The sequence below is a fragment of the Gadus morhua genome, chromosome 12 (assembly GCF_902167405.1).
Source record: "Gadus morhua chromosome 12, gadMor3.0, whole genome shotgun sequence".
In the NCBI taxonomy this organism is placed as follows: Eukaryota; Metazoa; Chordata; class Actinopteri; order Gadiformes; family Gadidae; genus Gadus; species Gadus morhua.
Window position 1 is genome coordinate 30711350 of NC_044059.1, and position 20179 is coordinate 30731528.

The window sequence follows — 20179 nt, forward strand, 5'->3', positions numbered from 1 at the left end:
CTAGCTTTGTGGCCTCCTGTCATAAGGAGTACTGAAGTCATTCATTGGAGGAGCGAGGTGGGGGGGGGGGGGTTGGCTGTGAAGCTCTATGAAGTGATGACCAAGCTGTGGGTCTGGCCTGTTGCTGTGGCGCCGGTGTTGGCCAGTAGCTATAGGGATGAGTGAGCAGTGCAGGATCTTGAACCATGCAACCTGCCCCTGTCAGCTGGGAAGAGCTGGGGAGGGGTGAAAGGACATCGAGGCTCACAACTGAGTTTATTACAATTGACAAATCTATGCATGGTTATATTATATATTGAGGGGCAGCCACTTTAATGCAGAGAGAAGTGTGTGTGTTGGCCTTAAAGGGGACCTATTATGCTTTTTCGACTTTTATGCCTTATAAACGTTGTTATAATGATTGATAGTCATGTTTAACCACACTAAAGTGTCAAATAATGACGTACATGCATTTCGATGTATTCCCTGCTGACAGTCTGACACTCGGACAACGTTTGCGATTCACTTCACATTTCCGGGAAATCATCTACGTCGAGGCACTCCTGCCACGCCCCCATATGCCTGGTCAAATCTGCCCGGGGGCGCGCTACAAGGAAGTTAACCAATCACAACAGAGTTGGGTTGGCAGGAGGGGGGTGAGGGGGCGGAGAAGGACGAAACGGAGCGTTGACAGAGAAGGCTGAAAGCGCCCAGATAAGAGGAAGAGTTTCCCGAAAATCTACATCGTTTTTTGTGCTGTGATTCGTGTCAGGTTGCGCTATTGGAGTCATTAATAAGTAATTAAGACCAGAAAAGTAGTATAATAGGTCCTCTTTAAACACTTTATAGATGTCATTAAAGTTGGACCCCCCCCATGTGCTAATGAAACCTTATAATCCAGCAGACTGCTGATAGGAGAGCGAGGCAGAGCTACAGAGCGCTACCTCTCACGCTGTGGTCACTTGTATGAGCGTCTGACTGCAGGAAATCTGAGTTGGTATATCCTGCCTCTCTTCCTCTCCCTTAAAGCATGAAAGGCGGCTCTTGTTGCACGCGAGCTCAGCAGCCTGCAGCCCGTCTCCCTGCAGCAAGGCCGGTCCGCTGACAAGTGTGAGGGCATGGATCTCTAGGGGTGGGTCGGTGCCCCTCTGGCGGTGTGTCGGTGCCCCGTTAGGGGGGGCTCAGTGCCCCTCTAGCGGTGGGTCGGTACCCCTCTATAGTGTCCCTCTAGGGGGGGCTCGGTGCCCCTCTAGGGGTGGGGCGGTGCCCCTCTATAGTGCCCCTCTATGGGGGGCTCGGTGCCCCTCTAGGGGTTGGGCGGTGCCCTTCTATAGTGCCCCTCTAGGGGGGGCTCGGTGCCCCTCTATAGTGCCCCTCTAGGGGGGGCTCGGTGCCCCTCTAGGGGTGGGGCGGTGCCCCTCTATAGTGCCCCTCTAGGGGGGGCTCGGTGCCCCTCTATAGTGCCCCTCTAGGGGGGGCTCGGTGCCCCTCTAGGGGGGGCTAGGTGCCCCTCTAGGGGTGGGGCGGTGCCGGTGCCCCTCTATAGTGCCCCTCTAGGGGGGGCTCAGTGCCCTTCTAGCGGTGGGTCGGTGCCCCTCTATAGTGCCCCTCTAGGGGGGGCTCGGTGCCCCTCTAGGGGTGGGGCGGTGCCCCTCTATAGTGCCCCTCTAGGGGGGGCTCGGTGCCCCTCTAGGGGTGGGGCGGTGCCCCTCTATAGTGCCCCTCTAGGGGGGGCTCGGTGCCCCTCTATAGTGCCCCTCTAGGGGGGGCTCGGTGCCCCTCTAAGGGGGGCTCGGTGCCCCTCTATAGTGCCCCTCTAGGGGGGGCTTGGTGCCCCCCTCCAAGGCCCACCTAGTGATTAGGGAGGGCCGATGGCAGGACCGATCCTTCTAATTCAACCACATTCAATAATTATCAAAGCTAGCGGATGCATCATTTGAATATATGCACAAGCTAATGCTGTGATCCAGTGCCTTTGATGATTTATTGATCGCTCAGCCAGTCTAGCTATAGCAGGAGTAGGGAGCAGGGATAAGCAAGATCAACATGGTCAGTGTTCTGCTTTTGACTACATGGTGTAAATGACAACATCGCACATGAGACATGATGTACTATTAGACGCCGGCTGTGGGCCAGCAGCACACATGTCATTGAAGACTGCGTACTTCCTGGTTCATGGTAAGACACCATCCTATTGGCCACTGAGAGTCTGTAGGAGTTACTCTCAATACCCACAGCATCTTGTGCAAACCAGCTTAGGGCAACCATCATAGTCTTCAGGTCAGACAATCATGGTGACACTGGTGATTCTACTTATAGCTGCTCTATAGCTATGCTACACTGGTGTTTCTACTTAGAGCTGCTCTATAGCTATGCTACACTGGTGTTTCTACTTAGAGCTGCTCTAGCTATGCGATATTGTGCCGACCTTGATGACATGTTTGTTGTCTTTTCTGAGTCGATTTTCGAGGTATTTTGAGAAGTTTGATCTTAATCCAATGTTTAGGCTATACATCCAGAAGGAAGAGCAATATCTTGGCTATTCAAGGGATATATGATTGGTGTTGAATTTGGTCACAGCTATTTGAGTGTGTCTGTGAAAGCAAGTGGCACCACTACTGGCTACAATGTGCATTTTGAACGCATATAGACACAAATCCATAAAAGCAATACCACTTGTTACAAATGATTTGGCAGTTATTTAGACTATAATTCTATATGAGGCCTTTCCCTGGCCGCAGTTCCAGTGGCACCAAGGGCCTTTTCTAAAGAGCTGTGTGGACGCCCTCTGTACTTGATACTCCAGGAAGTGTCCGTGCTATCCTTTCCCAGCCTATGGCATCAGCTTTTTCAGGGGAGGGGGGGGGGCAGCTGATGGTTCCATCTGGGTGCTCTATATCTGAACTGAAACAGGAGAAGGGTGCTGGACACGGGCCATCTGTCGCTCACACTACCTCCCTCCACCACCACCCTCAGAGCACACACCTCTGGTTAGAAAGAGGCCCTAAACCCTAACCCTTGAGAGAGGAAAGCACTCCGACAGACCATAGTGCATGGCCCCCCCTTACCACACAAATAGGCAGGCAAATGTCATGGCCTATTCTGAGCTACATACTCGATACTAGGTCTGTTTCCCTGGCGTTGCCACCCAGTCCAGCGCTACTGGTCCCTGGCGCTCCAGCCTTTAAGTCAAGGGTCAAAACCATGAACTGCTTCCTTTCCTCTATGCTGGAGAGCCCAGCCAGTCGGAGATCCTCTTTTAGACCCTGACACTTTATTGTTTTCTATTATGAATGACCATGATTGGTGAGGACTGATTAACGTCTTCTGCCCGCCTCCAGCCCTGAGCTCTTCAGTCCACTCTGCTCCTCTTCTTCTTAGTCTCATGTTTGGGGGCAGGCGCTCCATCACCTTTTCTTGTGGATGTTTATTGTATCTGAGGTTGAGTGGTGCCACATGTGAGGCTCAGAGCTGTGGCGGGCCATAGATGAGCTTCATCCCGTAGAACATCCCATTGTAGAGATGGTTAATCCCAGGCAGTATCCGGGGTCTGTAAAGCTCACGGCAGGTTGAAATATAATAACAACCATCTAATCTGCGTGACATGATGATAAATGCTTCCAGTAGCTTAAAAAGCTCTTAGTAATACTAATCAAGGATACTTGGTACTGACCTTTTTGGTTTATTCCCCAGAATGGTACGGTCTAAAGGCTTTTTCTCAACTAGTGTGCGTTAGCTGTAGCTTCTCTTCCAAAGTGTCCTTTTACGTTGTCGCCTTCATCTATGAAGCTCAATAGGTTGATGTCACCAACCAAAATGGTCCTTAAATAATGTAATTAATCTTGCTTGTGGGTTTTTCACAAAGCTGGCCACCAGGACCAGCCTGTGAGCCACTGGTGGTCCTCCCACATGAAGGGCTGTTGGTTGGGGAGCAGCTGGGAGTGAGGCCCGGGGCAGCAGCAGCTGAAGGCTCTTCTGTCAGCTGGACCCGTCACCGGGCAGGGACGCAGAGCCGCTCCCTCCCTGGCCCTTTGTACCTGACGTGTGGGAGTGGACCTTGTAGTCATTGAGGGGTGTTAAAGTGGCATTGTGTCTCCCTTACAGTCAATGACACATGCTCTTTGTTTATTATGACTCTATGGTGGTTAAAGTCCCAGTTCCGGTTGTTTGGTTCTGATTCAAGTTGGAAACATTAAACGTTAGTCTTTATTGCCCAGTTTATGTTGCAATGCAATAGTTTGTTGCCCTTATTTAGTTTTCAGTAAGAGTTTATTACGTTATTTTGTGAATATAGACCAAAGTTGCTAAAGACTAAGGCTTGAATAAAACCAACCTGTACACAGGCTGCCTGGATGAGGCTGCAGCAACCAACCCCTTTGTAAAGAAGACCCCACAAAGCATTTGATTTGAAGTGTTTTGCATTGACAAGCTACAGAATAACAAATCAACGGGTCTGTGAAAAGCCTTTGAAATTACGTGATCTTTCAAACTATGTTTTTTCTGTGTGAACGTGTCAAAGCATGACATTCTGGGCTACAGATCGCAGGCATTTATCATGTGGAGATGAGGTCTTATTCTCCGGTCCTATGAGGAAGTCTGTGCCTTTTGGATCCAGCCTGGTCAGAGTCGGCCTCTAGGTCAACCGGGTCCACGGCAGGAAGGTCCCCACATGGGCAGACGGTCTGTTTCTGTGTTTAATGTATTGAGTCTCGGAGGTTAGGAGCAGTGCTGGAAGTCATAACGCGTCACCGGCAGGAAGGTCCCCACATGGGCAGACGGTCTGTTTCTGTGTTTAATGTATTGAGTCTCGGAGGTTGGGAGCAGTGCTGGAAGTTATAACGCGTCGCCGGCAGGAAGGTCCCCACATGGGCAGACGGTCTGTTTCTGTGTTTAATGTATCGAATCTCGGAGGTTAGGAGCAGTGCTGGAAGTTGAAACGCGTCGTCGGTGTGCATGCTCTGGGAACACGACCCACTTAAGAAACACCGCTTTGATCGTAAAAAATAAGTATTTGGTTTCGACATTGTGCAAAGTTTGAGTGAAGTTGCACTGCAGCACTAGCGCTGTTCAAGGGCACTCCAATGACAGCACTATTCTGATGACAGATCACCAGAGAAGAAAGAAAGAGTCTGGATTTGAGTATATTACCAAATAAGCAGCCTGTTTGCTAGGTCACTTGTTCAACCTGTTTGTGTCAGTGAAGGATACTATTACGCTTTTGAAAGGGATCTGTATAGAATACAGGGCAAAATCACATGCAGCAAAATCTTCTCAGGCGAAATTTGTCAGATAAATGTGTGTATAGGTCTATGTTGGTGATATTACTGTTTGTCAGATAAATGTGTACGTATAGGTCTATGTTGGTGATATTACTGTTTGGGCCTAAAAAAAAAAAAAGTTTGGTTCCTGTTGGTTGTCAGTTCAGGTCATGGGTAGGTAGGGAATTTATTTTATTTTTTTATTTTATTTTTTCCAGCGGCAGCGAATGATAGGTAGGTTGTTTTCATTTAAAAACGAGAAAATTCGCTCATCCTTGTACAGAATGAAGAGGTGCTGTACCAAAACGTAATTATAGAGGTGCTGTACCAAAACGTAATTACATTAAAAAAAAAATATATATATTTTTTTTCATAAAATAATTTGGGTCGCACATAAATTGACAGGGTCGGTCGGAAACCGGAACCAAACAAAAAAATTTTTTAGGCCTTGTCAGATAAATGTGTGTATAGGTCTATGTTGCAATATTACTGTTTGTCAGATTAATGTACGGATAGGTCTATGTTGGCGATATTACTGTTTGTCAGATAAATGTGTGTATAGGTCTATGTTGGCGATATTACTGTTTGTCAGATTAATGTGTGTATAGGTCTATGTTGGCGATATTACTGTTTGTCAGATAAATGTGTGCATAGGTCTATGTTGGCGATATTACTATTTGTCAGATTAATGTGTGTATAGGTCTATGTTGGCGATATTACTGTTTGTCAGATTAATGTGTGTATAGGTCTATGTTGGCGATATTACTGTTCGTCAGATTAATGTGTGTATAGGTCTATGTTGGCGATATTACTGTTTGTCAGATTAATGTGTGTATAGGTCTATGTTGGCGATATTACTATTTGTCAGATTAATGTGTGTATAGGTCTATGTTGGCGATATTACTGTTTGTCAGATTAATGTGTGTATAGGTCTATGTTGGCGATATTACTGTTTGTCAGATTAATGTGTGTATAGGTCTATGTTGGCGATATTACTGTTCGTCAGATTAATGTGTGTATAGGTCTATGTTGGCGATATTACTGTTTGTCAGATTAATGTGTGTATAGGTCTATGTTGGCGATATTACTGTTCGTCAGATTAATGTGTGTATAGGTCTATGTTGGCGATATTACGGTATGCCCGCAGATCTCTGACAAGGCTATTTGTAAAGGGCTGAAAAAGATGGGATCAATTCTAAAAAAAAATGTCTATCCATAAAGTAATATCTAAATAACGGAATCATATTTTGTAAGGCATAGTGGGCATAGCAACATGTCGAGTTGACTACCTGATGAATCCACGTATTACAGAAGGATGAAACATCCCACACTTTCTTCTTGGAGCGCAGCCATTTAGGCATCTCTAGCCCTGGTCAGCCGCAAGTTGAGTGAGTCTAAATGCGTAAAGCTGCCATAAGCCTCCGTGTTCCCCTGTAAGCTGTTTGAGAGGGTGCTTGCGCTCAGACCATCTGTTTTGATTCATTCTTTATATCTCCAGCCTCCGCTCCCTCCTGCCCAGCGTGGCCCGACTTGCGTGACATGCGCTTTAGTTCACGCAGCAGGCCGTTGGCATCACGCCAGCACCCTGGTCATGTGACTTCCTCCTCTAGCCCCTGTCCTGCTGTCTCGCTCTCCCCTCTCTGTTCCCAGACGGCTCTGAGCAGGCTGAACCCGGGCTCATATATCCCTTATTGTTGTGTGGACCTGTTTAGAGCGGCCATGAGCACCAGGGACACTTCACGCTCTCCTTTCATTCGCTGGTTTCCAGACCCCCCAGTACCTTGTTCATGTGTTGAGTCAGTGGGAGGATTCTGTTTAAAGTGAGCAGACAGACCCGAGGCTTTGAATGTGTTTCCACTAAACGGTAGCGCACTCTTTGATGCTCTAGCCAGGACCATGCACCTTGGATTTTTAATGGCCTTATGGAGCCTGTCAGATAGGCTGACCTTGAACAACCTGAGGCCTTTGAGCAAGGACTCGTTGTTCCATGCCGCACGATTAAACATCAGCCTGCCATAATCAACCGTCTCTGCAGACTTTCGATAGGAAGCAAAGTTGATCATGTATGAGCTGGGCCACAGGTTAAATATTGAGCAGACCTCCGCACTTGAGGGCAGCAGGCTTTAGCATTGGCTGGATCAAATCCTGTAAGAAGACTAAGAAAATAAATACATTGGACTCATAAATTAAAGAAACGTCCTACATCTCTGCCAACGCCAGGTCATTCGATTACATTTGAGTTGCTAAACTACAGCCAGACGCTTACATATAGCCCTATATCTAGCGCCTATGTTTATCCTTCAGCTCAGATCCAAAAAGTCTTTGTCAGGTTTTAAACAAGATTTAATAACTTAACGTACAGTTCCCCAACATAGAAATTTGTCAATATGATCATTTGCTTCTTTATTTTAATGATTGATTTAATATGAACTGTGAAACAGGTTAGGGTTAGTGTAGACTATTGATGGTATGGTTTATTCTTGATAGAACTGATGTCCTGATGTCAACCATGATGAGATTTCATTATGATTTATGCATTTGATTCCTGTGGAATCGAACAGGTAAACAAATTGACTTCTGTTCAATTAGCATCGGTAGCTTTCTCTTCTTGGTTTTGTCAATGAGTCAAAGGGCCGTAGTGAAGTCATGGGGGCTGGCCCTTAGTTAGGTCAGCCCTCGTCAGAACACTGGAGATGAACTGAGCCTGACTCAACCATGTATTATGTTTCTAATGCACTCTCCTTTTCTCTCCCCTCCTACAGGAACCTATTAAGTCCAGGGCGCCACAACTCCATTTGGAATATCGATTTTACAAGCAGTTGGGAAGTTCAGGTAAGAAATGATCCGCACATTGTATGTGCAAATGCACATAGTATACTTAAACACATACATTAACTGTAGCCTCCCTGAGATTGACCCTCTGTTGATTTGGCTCTCAGGCCTGAATATTATGAAGCCCCTGTTTGGCCCCACAGTCGCCCACTGACCACACTCTGCAGCACAGACTCTGGGCAGCAGCGACCAGCCTCGCCGAAGCCCAGGGCTCTGGAGGGTCAGGGTTAGATCATCAGTGGGGTTAGATCATCAGAGGGGTTGGGGTTAGATCATAAGAGGGGTTAGATCATCAGAGGGTAAGTTTTGACCTCTGTACCTCATGAGACCAGACGTTTGACCCCTGTACCTCATGAGACCAGACGTTTGACCTCTGTACCTCATGAGACCAGACGTAGAGCTACAGAAGCTGTTTATCATTAGCTCATTTATTGGGTTTTTGTATTATTCCGGTGTTCTATTTCATTACCTCTGGTGTCGTCGAACATATTGTTCACAGTTCTGTTCTGTATTTCTGGAGGGGGATTAACCTCCTCTCAATCTTAAAGCAATGCGCATGAAATCTTATTAAATTGAACCAACTGTGTTCTGTTGATACTCATATACTCATATTCATACCAAGGTATGAAATCAAAATGTACAACATGAGTGTATGTACAGCATGTCTTGTGTAAGAGCATTGAAAGATATTGATGATTTGGATTCATGTGAAACAGTGATTATTTATTATTAGTCGTAGGTATTGTTTTTCTTCTTCGTCATGTTGCTGCACAAGTATTATGATGATATTGTAATTCTGGTATCTATTTAGTGGAAAGGATCAAAGCGGGCAGCCACTAGTGTTCCACGACCCCCCACCCCAAAGGAGGAGCTATTCGGTCACTTGTTTGTGTACTCCATGTGGGTGTGTATGTGTTTGTAGTGTTTGGTAATCACCGCCTCCTTTCCTGGCTCCCTTTGCCAGAGCAACCACCCAGGGCTTTTAATATGAGGCCAGGGTATAAGGGCTGTCCTGGGCCATTTATAAATGGCCTTCTGCTGGCAGTAGTGCCATTATCATACATCTACTTGGATCGCTTTCCCAGCCAGAGTGCCTCTTTCTGCCTCATTCTGCCTCTCCTCCAGTCTCTCTGCCTCTCTCTGCCTCTCCTCCACTCTCTGCCTCTCTCTGCCTCTCCTCCAGTCTCTCTGCCTCTCCTCCAGTCTCTGCCTCTCTCTGCCGCTCCTCCAGTCTCTGCCTCTCCTCCAGTCTCTGCCTCTCCTCCAGTCTCTCTGCCTCTCTCTGCCTCTCCTCCAGTCTCTCTGCCTCTCCTCCAGTCTCTCTGCCTCTCCTCCAGTCTCTCTGCCTCTCCTCCAGTCTCTCTGCCTCTCCTCCAGTCTCTCTGCCTCTCCTCCAGTCTCTCTGCCTCTCCTCCAGTCTCTCTGCCTCTCCTCCAGTCTCTCTGCCTCTCCTCCAGTCTCTGCCTCTCCTCCAGTCTCTCTGCCTCTCCTCCAGTCTCTCTGCCTCTCCTCCAGTCTCTCTGCCTCTCCTCTAGTCTCTCTGCCTCTCCTCCAGTCTCTGCCTCTCCTCCAGTCTCTGCCTCTCCTCCAGTCTCTCTGCCTCTCCTCTAGTCTCTCTGCCTCTCCTCTAGTCTCTCTGCCTCTCCTCCAGTCTCTCTGCATCTCCTCCAGGCTCCCCCAGTCTCCCTGCCGCCGCCAGTGATGAGCTCAGGGTGAACTCTGCTAATGCATTCTAATGTAAAGGCTCCTCTCTTGTTCTCTTGTTGGACCTTCACCGACTCTTCACCGTCTCTGCCCTGCAGGCTGTGCTGCTCTGCGCGTCTCTGCCTCGCTCTTTATTTGTCAAGTCAATATCTTCCTGTTGTCGGTGTTGTTCTGTCAGCACGCCCTGACAATCCCCGCAGCCATTAGCAACACAACTGACCTGCAGCTTAACGGCCTCTGACTCAGCCTAGGAGGAGGGCTCAGGTGCAATGACCCAACCCAAGATAGAGCGGCTTTCGTTCGCTCAGTCGGACAGAAATGGAACGGTAATATCTCCCTATTACCCCTCATCAAGAGAGGAGGATGTTCTCAGACCAGTGGCTCCCTTCTGCTGCTTGAAGCTGAATGCGCTAAAAGGCCATAAAGGACCAGATTAAATCCACTTGCGATGTCAACATAGTCGAAGGCCATGTAACCCATTAAGACCTAAGGGTGTCCCATAAAGCAATCCTGTGGACTCTGCAGCGCTGCATGACCTCTGGGAGTTCAGTGACAGGGCGGTCATTCTCTGCAGTCAAGGGTTAGCTCCCCTGGGACCCAGCCCCCCTGGGATCCAGCCCCCCTGGGACCCCACTGGGACCCAGCCCCCCTGGGACCCCACTGGGACCCAGCCCCCCTGGGACCCCACTGGGACCCAGCCCCCCTGGGACCCCACTGGGACCCAGCCCCCCTTGGACCCCACTGGGACCCAGCCCCCCTGGGATCCAGCCCCCCTGGGACCCAGCCCCCCTGGGACCCCACTGGGACCCAGCCCCCCTGGGATCCAGCCCCCCTGGGACCCAGCCCCCCTGGGACCCCACTGGGACCCATCCCCCCTGGGACCCCACTGGGACCCAGCCCCCCTTCACCTCAGCAGTGCTGGCATGGGGCAGCGTGTGTGCATACCACTTTAGTGCGTTAACGCGTAGCTGGTGCCACTTTCATACCGCCCTCCGGATAGGGTTAGGGTTAGGGACTAGGTGACTAGGTTAGCAATGGTCATCCAGGGCTGTTCCTTTCTATTTGTATTAATGTTCCAAGGCAAAGGATATTTGTGCTATCCTAAAGCATAACACAATGCTTTTCAATGACATTGGCACATTTAACGGTGTGCCGTAGTCAGCTACACACTTGGGTTTACATAATTAGCGTGCATTTGCCAGTTTTTTGTAAATAATTTTAAAAAGACCAGCTGAGAAGATGTTGCCCTCATCCCTTAACAGTCGGATAAGTAGTACTGCTAGTACTACTGGTAGTAGTACTGGTGGTGGTAGTATTTCTGGTAGTAGTACTGGTGGTGGTAGTAGTACTGCTAGTATTTCTGGTAGTAGTACTGGTGGTGGTAGTAGTACTGGTAGTACTTCTGGTAGTAGTACTGGTAGTACTTCTGGTAGTAGTACTGGTGGTGGTAGTACTGGTAGTACTTCTGGTAGTAGTACTGGTGGTGGTAGTAGTACTGGTGGTACTTCTGGTAGTAGTACTTCTGGTAGTAGTACTGGTGGTGGTAGTAGTACTGATAGTACTTCTGGTAGTAGTACTGGTGGTGGTAGTAGTACTGCTAGTACTTCTGGTAGTAGTACTGGTGGTGGTAGTAGTACTGGTAGTACTTCTGGTAGTACTTCTGGTAGTAGTACTGCTAGTACTTCTGGTAGTAGTACTGGTGGTGGTGGTAGTAGTACTGCTAGTACTTCTGGTAGTAGTACTGTTGGTGGTAGTAGTACTGCTAGTACTTCTGGTTGTAGTACTGGTGGTGGTAGTAGTACTGGTGGTAGTAGTACTGGTGGTGGTAGTAGTACTGCTAGTACTTCTGGTAGTAGTACTGGTGGTGGTAGTAGTACTGATAGTACTTCTGGTAGTAGTACTGGTGGTGGTAGTAGTACTGGTAGTAGTACTGGTAGTACTTCTGGTAGTAGTACTGGTAGTAGTACTGGTGGTGGTAAGTGTGATGGTGGTAGAGGCACTGGTGGTGGTAGTAGTACTGGTAGTACTTCTGGTAGTAGTACTGCTAGTACTTCTGGTAGTAGTACTGGTGGTGGTAGTAGTACTGGTAGTACTTCTGGTAGTAGTACTGGTGGTGGTAAGTGTGATGGTGGTAGAGGCACTGGTAGTGTTGGTGAGCTAAACACAGAAGCGTCTTCCAACATTAAATTGACGTGGTGACGCAGTGCATCAATCAGGGATACCCGGTCTGCCTGCTGCAGTCATGGTAGTGAAGCATTTAAGGCTTCCTCCATGCTGAATCTACATGCATGCTGTCCCTGGTACCATGTAAATGACGTATTCATTCCTCGCCCAGTGGGAGTACTGAAGTGGACGTGGTGTGTGACGGTATTCTGTACACGCCATGTCCCGTGACTGGAGGAGACAGGCTCTGTTTGTCCCGCTCCACAAGAGGGTTGTATTTACCACTCTGTTCCCTAACCCTGACCCTTACTCTAACCCTAACCCCATACCATGCAAAGTTGTGTGTTCAGAGAGATGCAATATCAAGCTGTGTATCAGGGTGAGGGTGTCATGTCCATTCAACCTGAAGTTATACCGCCATATGTTTATAAAAAGGGGTTCATAATTTATTACTAAGGTTTAAATTGCTGGATTCTTCAGTCAACGTTTTGATTTTTATTTATAATTAAAAGCAGTGAGCAAACATCTATATAGATATAGCGATAGATATCTGCATTTCACTTTATTTATTCACACGCAGTAACTCAATCATATTGGCTCTGTTTCAAAAGGGTTAGCATAGTACTGGACTAGCAGAATAGCTATGCTGCCTGCTTTTGATTCCTATTCATCTGATAAGACTCATTCAATATTCAAAAGGTCTGATATGGAGATGAATGTACTCTTCAGTGATGTGAGAACGGCACCGATATAGAGCGCCTGGCGTAACGCAGAGTACAGATCAGACGGCTACTGAGTGTCTAGAGCGCCTGGCGTAACGCAGAGTACAGATCAGACGGCTACTGAGTGTCTCTCCATCCACAGCCTTTAACTCTTTAATGTCAGATCCTTTAGTCAGCCTCCGACTCCTCAACACTCTTCTCCTAACTTAACATCAACTGTAGGGCAGCACCAACACGCACACACACACTATTGTCTCTGGTTTATGGAGGTTGGTCTTGAGGTACAATAGGCTTGATTGTCTCAGACATTCCACTGAGCGCTAAGCGTGAAACTTAGATGCCGCTTTAGCCAATGCATGGACACCTATTATTAACTGCCTATTATTCGACACGCATTTGTCATGCTTATTTTACATCACATGCAGCTAGGTAAAACAGGGACATTTTCTTGTGTATCATCCTAATACGTGTCCCCATTGTTTGAGTTTTGTTGCATGATGGTGACCAAGCAATCATTGTATCGTAAAGCCTACGAGAACCCTGCTGTGCCCTCTGTTACCGGGACGGCCGGGGCCTACAGTTGGCCCGACTGCACCCTGCTGTGCCCTCTGTTACCGGGACGGCCGGGGCCTACAGTTGGCCCGACTGCACCCTGCTGTGCCCTCTGTTACCGGGACGGCCGGGGCCTACAGTTGGCCCGACTGCACCCTGCTGTGCCCTCTGTTACCGGGACGGCCGGGGCCTACAGTTGGCCCGACTGCACCCTGCTGTGCCCTCTGTTACCGGGACGGCCGGGGCCTACAGTTGGCCCGACTGCACCCTGCTGTGCCCTCTGTTACCGGGACGGCCGGGGCCTACAGTTGGCCCGACTGCACCCTGCTGTGCCCTCTGTTACCGGGACGGCCGGGGCCTACAGTTGGCCCGACTGCACCCTGCTGTGCCCTCTGTTACCGGGACGGCTGGGGCCTACAGTTGGCCCGACTGCACCCTGCTGTGCCCTCTGTTACCGGGACGGCCGGGGCCTACAGTTGGCCCGACTGCACCCTGCTGTGCCCTCTGTTACCGGGACGGCCGGGGCCTACAGTTGGCCCGACTGCACCCTGCTGTGCCCTCTGTTACCGGGACGGCCGGGGCCTACAGTTGGCCCGACTGCACCCTGCTGTACCCTCTGTTACCGGGACGGCCGGGGCCTACAGTTGGCCCGACTGCACCCTGCTGTACCCTCTGTTACCGGGACGGCTGGGGCCTACAGTTGGCCCGACTGCACCCTGCTGTGCCCTCTGTTACCGGGACGGCCGGGGCCTACAGTTGGCCCGACTGCACCCTGCTGTGCCCTCTGTTACCGGGACGGCCGGGGCCTACAGTTGGCCCGACTGCACCCTGCTGTGCCCTCTGTTACCGGTACGGCTGGGGCCTACAGTTGGCCCGACTGCACCGCCGCCTTTTGCAAACGGACCAAGCAGGAGACGATGGGTTGATCATGTCTGCTCTGACCTCCAGAATGTGGCCCAGTGTGGAGGAGTTGGACTCCCAGTGACCTCTTGTCGTGGCCTGGTCCCCTTTATGGCCCTTTTTCCATCGACAGCACCAGCCAAACTCGCCTCCAACTGGCCCTGCTTTTTTTGGCTTTCCATCGCCAGACTGTGGTACCTGGTGCCTTGTTTGTCAGGCCTCCATCGAGGTGCTATGAGAGCTGATACGGTTGTGTGACGTCAACAGGCTGCTGGTCACTGATTGGCCAGAGAGTGCACAGCTGGACGAGCACGACGTCCGAGCCAGACAACCGACACCAGGTATTGTGCCCAAAAATGGAGTCGCCGTCTGAAATTGCAGCCCCTCTCCACGTTATAGCAGTTTTTATACCATATCGTCACATGATGAGCAACTTATCACAGAAATTGATTTGTAAGATTTCTTCTTCTGTCGAAAAGAGGGTTTATAGTTTATGGCAGTGTTTATCATATCATCACAAGATGAGCAACTTGTCACAGTAAGCGATGTTACATTATATAGGCGACCCACAATGTAAGATTTCACATTCAAGATAATGAACTATGAGGGTACTTGAAAACGTTATAGTTTACAAGTCATACATGTATGCATGATGTGACCCTAGAAAGCACAGACGAAATAAGAGAAACTGCATCACACGGAGAGGGGGTGCGATTTCAGACGAGGATTCCATTTTCGCCACGATGCCAGCATCTTTCAACACTAGCATCAGCGTTCAGTCAACAGTATTGATTGATTATTGAATACCGCAGGATCAGCGCGCAAGAACACGCCGTGGGCCGTGACAGAAGAGGAGACGCTTCGGAGTCTAGCCCTGTCTGCTTATATGTTGCGTGATAAGCATGCGCAGTTTTGCGCATGCAGGCTTTGATGACCCGCCTAAGTTAAAGAGGTACTTTATTCTCGATGGAATCATGACATGCCTGGAACCAAACCAAGTCGTGCCATTCCAAGTCGTGGCAAGTTGAGCTGGTACTGTCGATGGAAAGAGGCAGAGTTAGACAGTGGATTCCAGGCCTGGTACCGTTCCACGGGCTTGTTCACAGGTGTTCTGGGGACGGGCTGTGACTGGGCTTGTCAGCCCGTGTGGTGGTTGCACATGTGTGCATGAATGTGTATGCATTCATGCACCATTCAGCCTTTTTCCCTGCAGGAACGATCATGCAAATCCAGCTCTAATCCCTCCACCCCCTGGTTAGAAGGTCAGCATTAAGCACAGTCACTCAGAGCACTCTCCCACACTGCTCAGTAAACATGCTCCGTGTTCTTCATGAGCTCCTGACGCATGCACACTGTGTGTGTGTGTGTGTGTGTGTGTGTGTGTGTGTGTGTGTGTGTGTGTGTGTGTGTGTGTGTGTGTGTGTGTGTGTGTGTGTGTGTGTGTGTGTGTGTGTGTGTGTGTGTGTGTGTGTGTGTGTGGTTCTTAATTCACTGCCACCATAGCACTGAGTTTCACCCTTAAAATCCCAAAACACAAGGTGTGTTGACCGCTGCACCTCGCCAACATAGTGAAAGTACATAAAAAGGTCTGTCCCAAAAATGTAGGACAAGCATCTGCTGAGGCTGTGCTTGTCTGCAGCTTTTGTGCTTCGCCACCAAAACCATTAGTGGGTCATCCTACTAATGGGTTTGGGGCTATCTTGGAACTTCATGTTAATAAATGTAGATTATTTTTTGTTTGTTTTGGATTGGAAATCTGCACAAATGATGTAGAAATAGATGCCATTTAAATTTCACAATGGCTCGCAGTTGGCTGGTTCAACCATCTCGTGTGTGCGGTCTCGGTTACTTTTAGTTTGATCCATGAAAACAACTAAAGCAGAACCGCTGCGACATTATACCCATATACATTATATGCTTTAAGGAGGCCCCACATTCTTCTGAGGTCATGCGGACAGTTCCAGATCAGGGTGTGGTGGTGAATGAGCCCGGGTATAAAGGTCGAAGGTGATGGGTGCGTTGTCATTATGCTGCTGGTTTCCCATCGCTGTTGTAAGCCTTAAGACTGCCAACAAAATGGTCGCATTTTAGACCATTTATTACGTGGATGCAAGGTTATTATTTATCACGCACACGCTTAGTTGAGATTGCCATTTATTTTCTGTTTCATTTCTGAAGTGGTCTAATTGGTTAAGAACAGCTTCAAACAGCACAACTGCAATACCCCCTAAGGGCCGTGTGGAGGGAGTGGGGACCCCTGCTCCGACCGGCAGACAGCTACCCAGTCCCGCCGCTGCCCGGCGCCCAGTAGGATGGAAAACACACAACTGTTGAGTCGAACGTGTCATGATGGCAGCAGGCTGAGGTTCAGACTGGGGGGTGGAGGCCGAGGTGGGGTGGAGGCCGTGGTGGAGACCGTGGTGGTGACCGTGGTGGAGACCGTGGTGGAGGTGGAGGCCGTGGTGGAGACCGTGGTGGGGGTGGATGGTTTGTAGTAGCATGTGGGGGTTTGTGTCCAACCCACAATGGAGAGAATGGAGGAAGAGAACCAAGTCTGTGGGGTGGAGGATATTTCTACAGCCCTGATTCACACATTCTCAAAGCTTCCAGAACCCGAGCTTCATCCTCCCTCATGAGTGATGCTTCAGGGTGTTCGCCCACACTCTGTCACCGTGTGGAGCCCCTGTTCAAAGTGGGCTTCCCCTTTACTGTGAAGTCCTTGTGTGAATAAAAATGGTTTTTGATGGGATTAAGGTGTCAATGATGCTGGTATTAAGATATAATCTTAATCAAATTGCTAGAATAAAATTTTACTAATTTACATTTAAATGTCACATGTCACAAGATAAATGAAGTATGTTGTTCTACATACCTAAGACTTACCCTGCAGAAAGGATCCAGTATCACTGGTAAACTAACCAGGGCCAGTTACAGGGCGTTGCCTCCTTCAGGCCCCCTGAAGCCCGCTGCTGTTTGAGGAGGATGTGTACTCAGTGCCGACCAAGCTGACTGTCTGCCCCTGTCTGTCCAGAGGGAATCCCTCAGGTGTACTACTTTGGTCCCTGTGGGAAATACAACGCCATGGTGCTGGAGCTACTGGGACCCAGCCTGGAGGACCTGTTTGACCTCTGCGACCGCACCTTCTCCCTGAAGACGGTCCTCATGATAGCCATACAGCTGGTAAGCACCCTGCCTTTCCTCAAAGCCAAGGGGAACGTGGGTAGCAGCGCCCTGCAGGGTTAGGGTTAGGGTAAAGCTAACCCTAACCTCAAAGCCAAGGGGAACGTGGTTAGCAGCGCCCTGCAGTGTTAGGGTAAAGCTAACCCTAACCCTAACCTCAAAGCCAAGGGGAACGTGGGTAGCAGCGCCCTGCAGGGTTAGGGTAAAGCTAACCCTAACCCTAACCTCAAAGCCAAGGGGAACGTGGGTAGCAGCGCCCTGCAGGGTTAGGGTTAGGGTAAAGCTAACCCTAACCCTAACCTCAAAGCCAAGGGGAACGTGGGTAGCAGCGCCCTGCAGTGTTAGGGTTAGGGTAAAGCTAACCCTAACCCTAACCTCAAAGCCAAGGGGAACGTGGTTAGCAGCGCCCTGCAGGGTTAGGGTTAGGGTAAAGCTAACCCTAACCCTAACCTCAAAGCCAAGGGGAACGTGGGTAGCAGCGCCCTGCAGGGTTAGGGTAAAGCTAACCCTAACCCTAACCTCAAAGCCAAGGGGAACGTGGTTAGCAGCGCCCTGCAGGGTTAGGGTTAGGGTAAAGCTAACCCTAACCCTAACCTCAAAGCCAAGGGGAACGTGGGTTGCAGCGCCCTGCAGGGTTAGGGTTAGGGTAAAGCTAACCCTAACCCTAACCTCAAAGCCAAGGGGAACGTGGGTAGCAGCGCCCTGCAGGGTTAGGGTTAGGGTAAAGCTAACCCTAACCCTAACCTCAAAGCCAAGGGGAACGTGGTTAGCAGCGCCCTGCAGGGTTTGTCCTTTGATTGTTATTCGCTATTGACTGAAATGAGACGGTGACCCATTCGTTTTCTCCTCCTGCCAGATCACCCGGATGGAGTACGTGCACACCAAGAGCCTGATCTACCGGGACGTGAAGCCGGAGAACTTCCTGGTGGGCCGTCCCGGGAGCAAGCGACAGCACACCATCCACATCATCGACTTTGGTCTGGCCAAAGAGTACATCGACCCGGAAACCAAGAAACACATCCCGTACCGGGAGCACAAGAGCCTGACGGGCACGGCCCGCTACATGAGCATCAACACACACCTGGGCAAAGGTGAGACCCCTCCGCCACTTGGCCCCCCTCCTGAATGTACATGTGATAAAAGCACATGATCTGGCTTTGATTAATTGTCCTTATACCAACCTTTTACAGGAATTTGGATAGCTTTTAAATGGTCAAGGTTTTAATTAGAACAGACAATGGGGCACAACCATTGCTGCGATATTATTTCAGGTAATCCGATATCAATGTTTCCCCCAGCACTGTATGGTTAAGGCGGCCGCCTTAACAACAATAGGGTCCTGCCTTGACTACCAATGTGTAGTCAATAATAATAGAAAAAAATATTATTATGCATTATGCATTAGCAAAGCACAAAACTCCCGTAGGGAAAGAAAACATACTTCCATCAGGTACAAAAAATACTGTTCAAAACAATAGTCGTTTGAACTGAAACCCTCACCAAAGACTGCAGGGCCGCCCCCCGCTCTCTGACCACCTTGACATTTTCTGGGGGAAACACTGGATATGTACCTTATTTAACCGAGTCATCTTTTCTTCACGGCGTTATCAGAGAGCTGATGGCGCCAGAGCCCAACCCTAGAGGTCTGGCAGCCCTCATTGCTATCCTGTTCTTATCCCTCTCTCAGCAAACAGGTCATAAATGCGCCCATGAATGTTGGCCAGTAATACACTCTGACTCATCTCCTCTCCGTTCCAGAGCAAAGCAGGAGAGACGACCTGGAGGCTTTAGGTCACATGTTCATGTACTTCCTGCGAGGGAGCCTTCCCTGGCAGGGCCTTAAGGTACCGTGCTATCCCACTACTACCATCGAGTCATTCAACACGCGCATCCATCCAACTTGCAGTGAGTGTTGAGGTCATTAGTGAGCAGTGGGTGTGGGCAGCTTGCTCAGGGACATCGGGCTTTGACCCACAGGTTTTAGCCCCATAGCATCTACTGGATGATGGTGCAACTGCACACCAACCTTGCATTATCTCCATTGCATAATATAAACCAATATATATATATACACATGTGGTCTGGGAGGCTTAACCTTCTCTTCATTATGTGGAAGCAGGATCCGTTAAGCTCCCTCAGTACATGGTCCAACTCTTTAGTAACATGAATATCAAACCAGGTTCATTAGGACGGTCCGAACGGCTGAGTCTGGGTCCCTAACTCCACCTGGTGATGGGTCATCAACGGGGCAATACGTGACCACACGGGGGCCACACGGGGGCCACTGACCACACGGGGGCCACTGACCGCACGGGGACCACCGACCGCACGGGGGCCACCGACCGCACGGGGGCCACCGACCGCACGGGGGCCACCGACCGCACGGGGGCCACCGACCACACGGGGGCCACTGACCACACGGGGGCCACCGACCACACGGGGGCCACTGACCACACGGGGGCCACCGACCACACGGGGGCCACTGACCACACGGGGGCCACACGGGGGCCACTGACCACACGGGGGCCACACGGGGGCCACTGACCACACGGGGGCCACACGGGGGCCACTGACCACACGGGGGCCACACGGGGGCCACACGGGGGCCACTGACCACACGGGGGCCACCGACCGCACGGGGGCCACCGACCGCACGGGGGCCACCGACCGCACGGGGGCCACTGACCGCACGGGGGCCACACGGGGGCCACTGTCTGGGTGGGTTTCAGGGTGGGGCTAACTTGGAGGGGGGGGGATAATGCGTCTGTGGTTCTGCCTGCAGGGTGGGGCTAGCTTGGAGGGGGGGGATAATGCGTCTGTGGTTCTGCCTGCAGGGTGGGGCTAGCTTGGAGGGGGGGGATAATGCGTCTGTGGTTCTGCCTGCAGGGT

At 50.1% G+C, this 20179-nt stretch overlaps 2 protein-coding genes across 6 annotated transcripts in view; one reads left to right on the plus strand and one right to left on the minus strand.

Annotated features, from left to right (window-relative positions):
* Positions 1 to 20179, minus strand: part of myo1f (myosin IF) — a 308989-nt gene that overhangs the window by 84596 nt on the left and 204214 nt on the right.
* csnk1g2b (casein kinase 1, gamma 2b) overlaps positions 1 to 20179 on the plus strand; it is a 35370-nt gene that overhangs the window by 6781 nt on the left and 8410 nt on the right. For all 5 annotated transcript variants that reach the window (XM_030373375.1, XM_030373371.1, XM_030373373.1 and 2 more), the window contains 4 exons: positions 8000 to 8069; positions 17142 to 17290; positions 18147 to 18381; positions 19049 to 19134. In XM_030373375.1, the coding sequence (XP_030229235.1) occupies positions 8000 to 8069; positions 17142 to 17290; positions 18147 to 18381; positions 19049 to 19134 (540 nt within the window). The remainder of the gene's footprint in view (positions 1 to 7999; positions 8070 to 17141; positions 17291 to 18146; positions 18382 to 19048; positions 19135 to 20179) is intronic.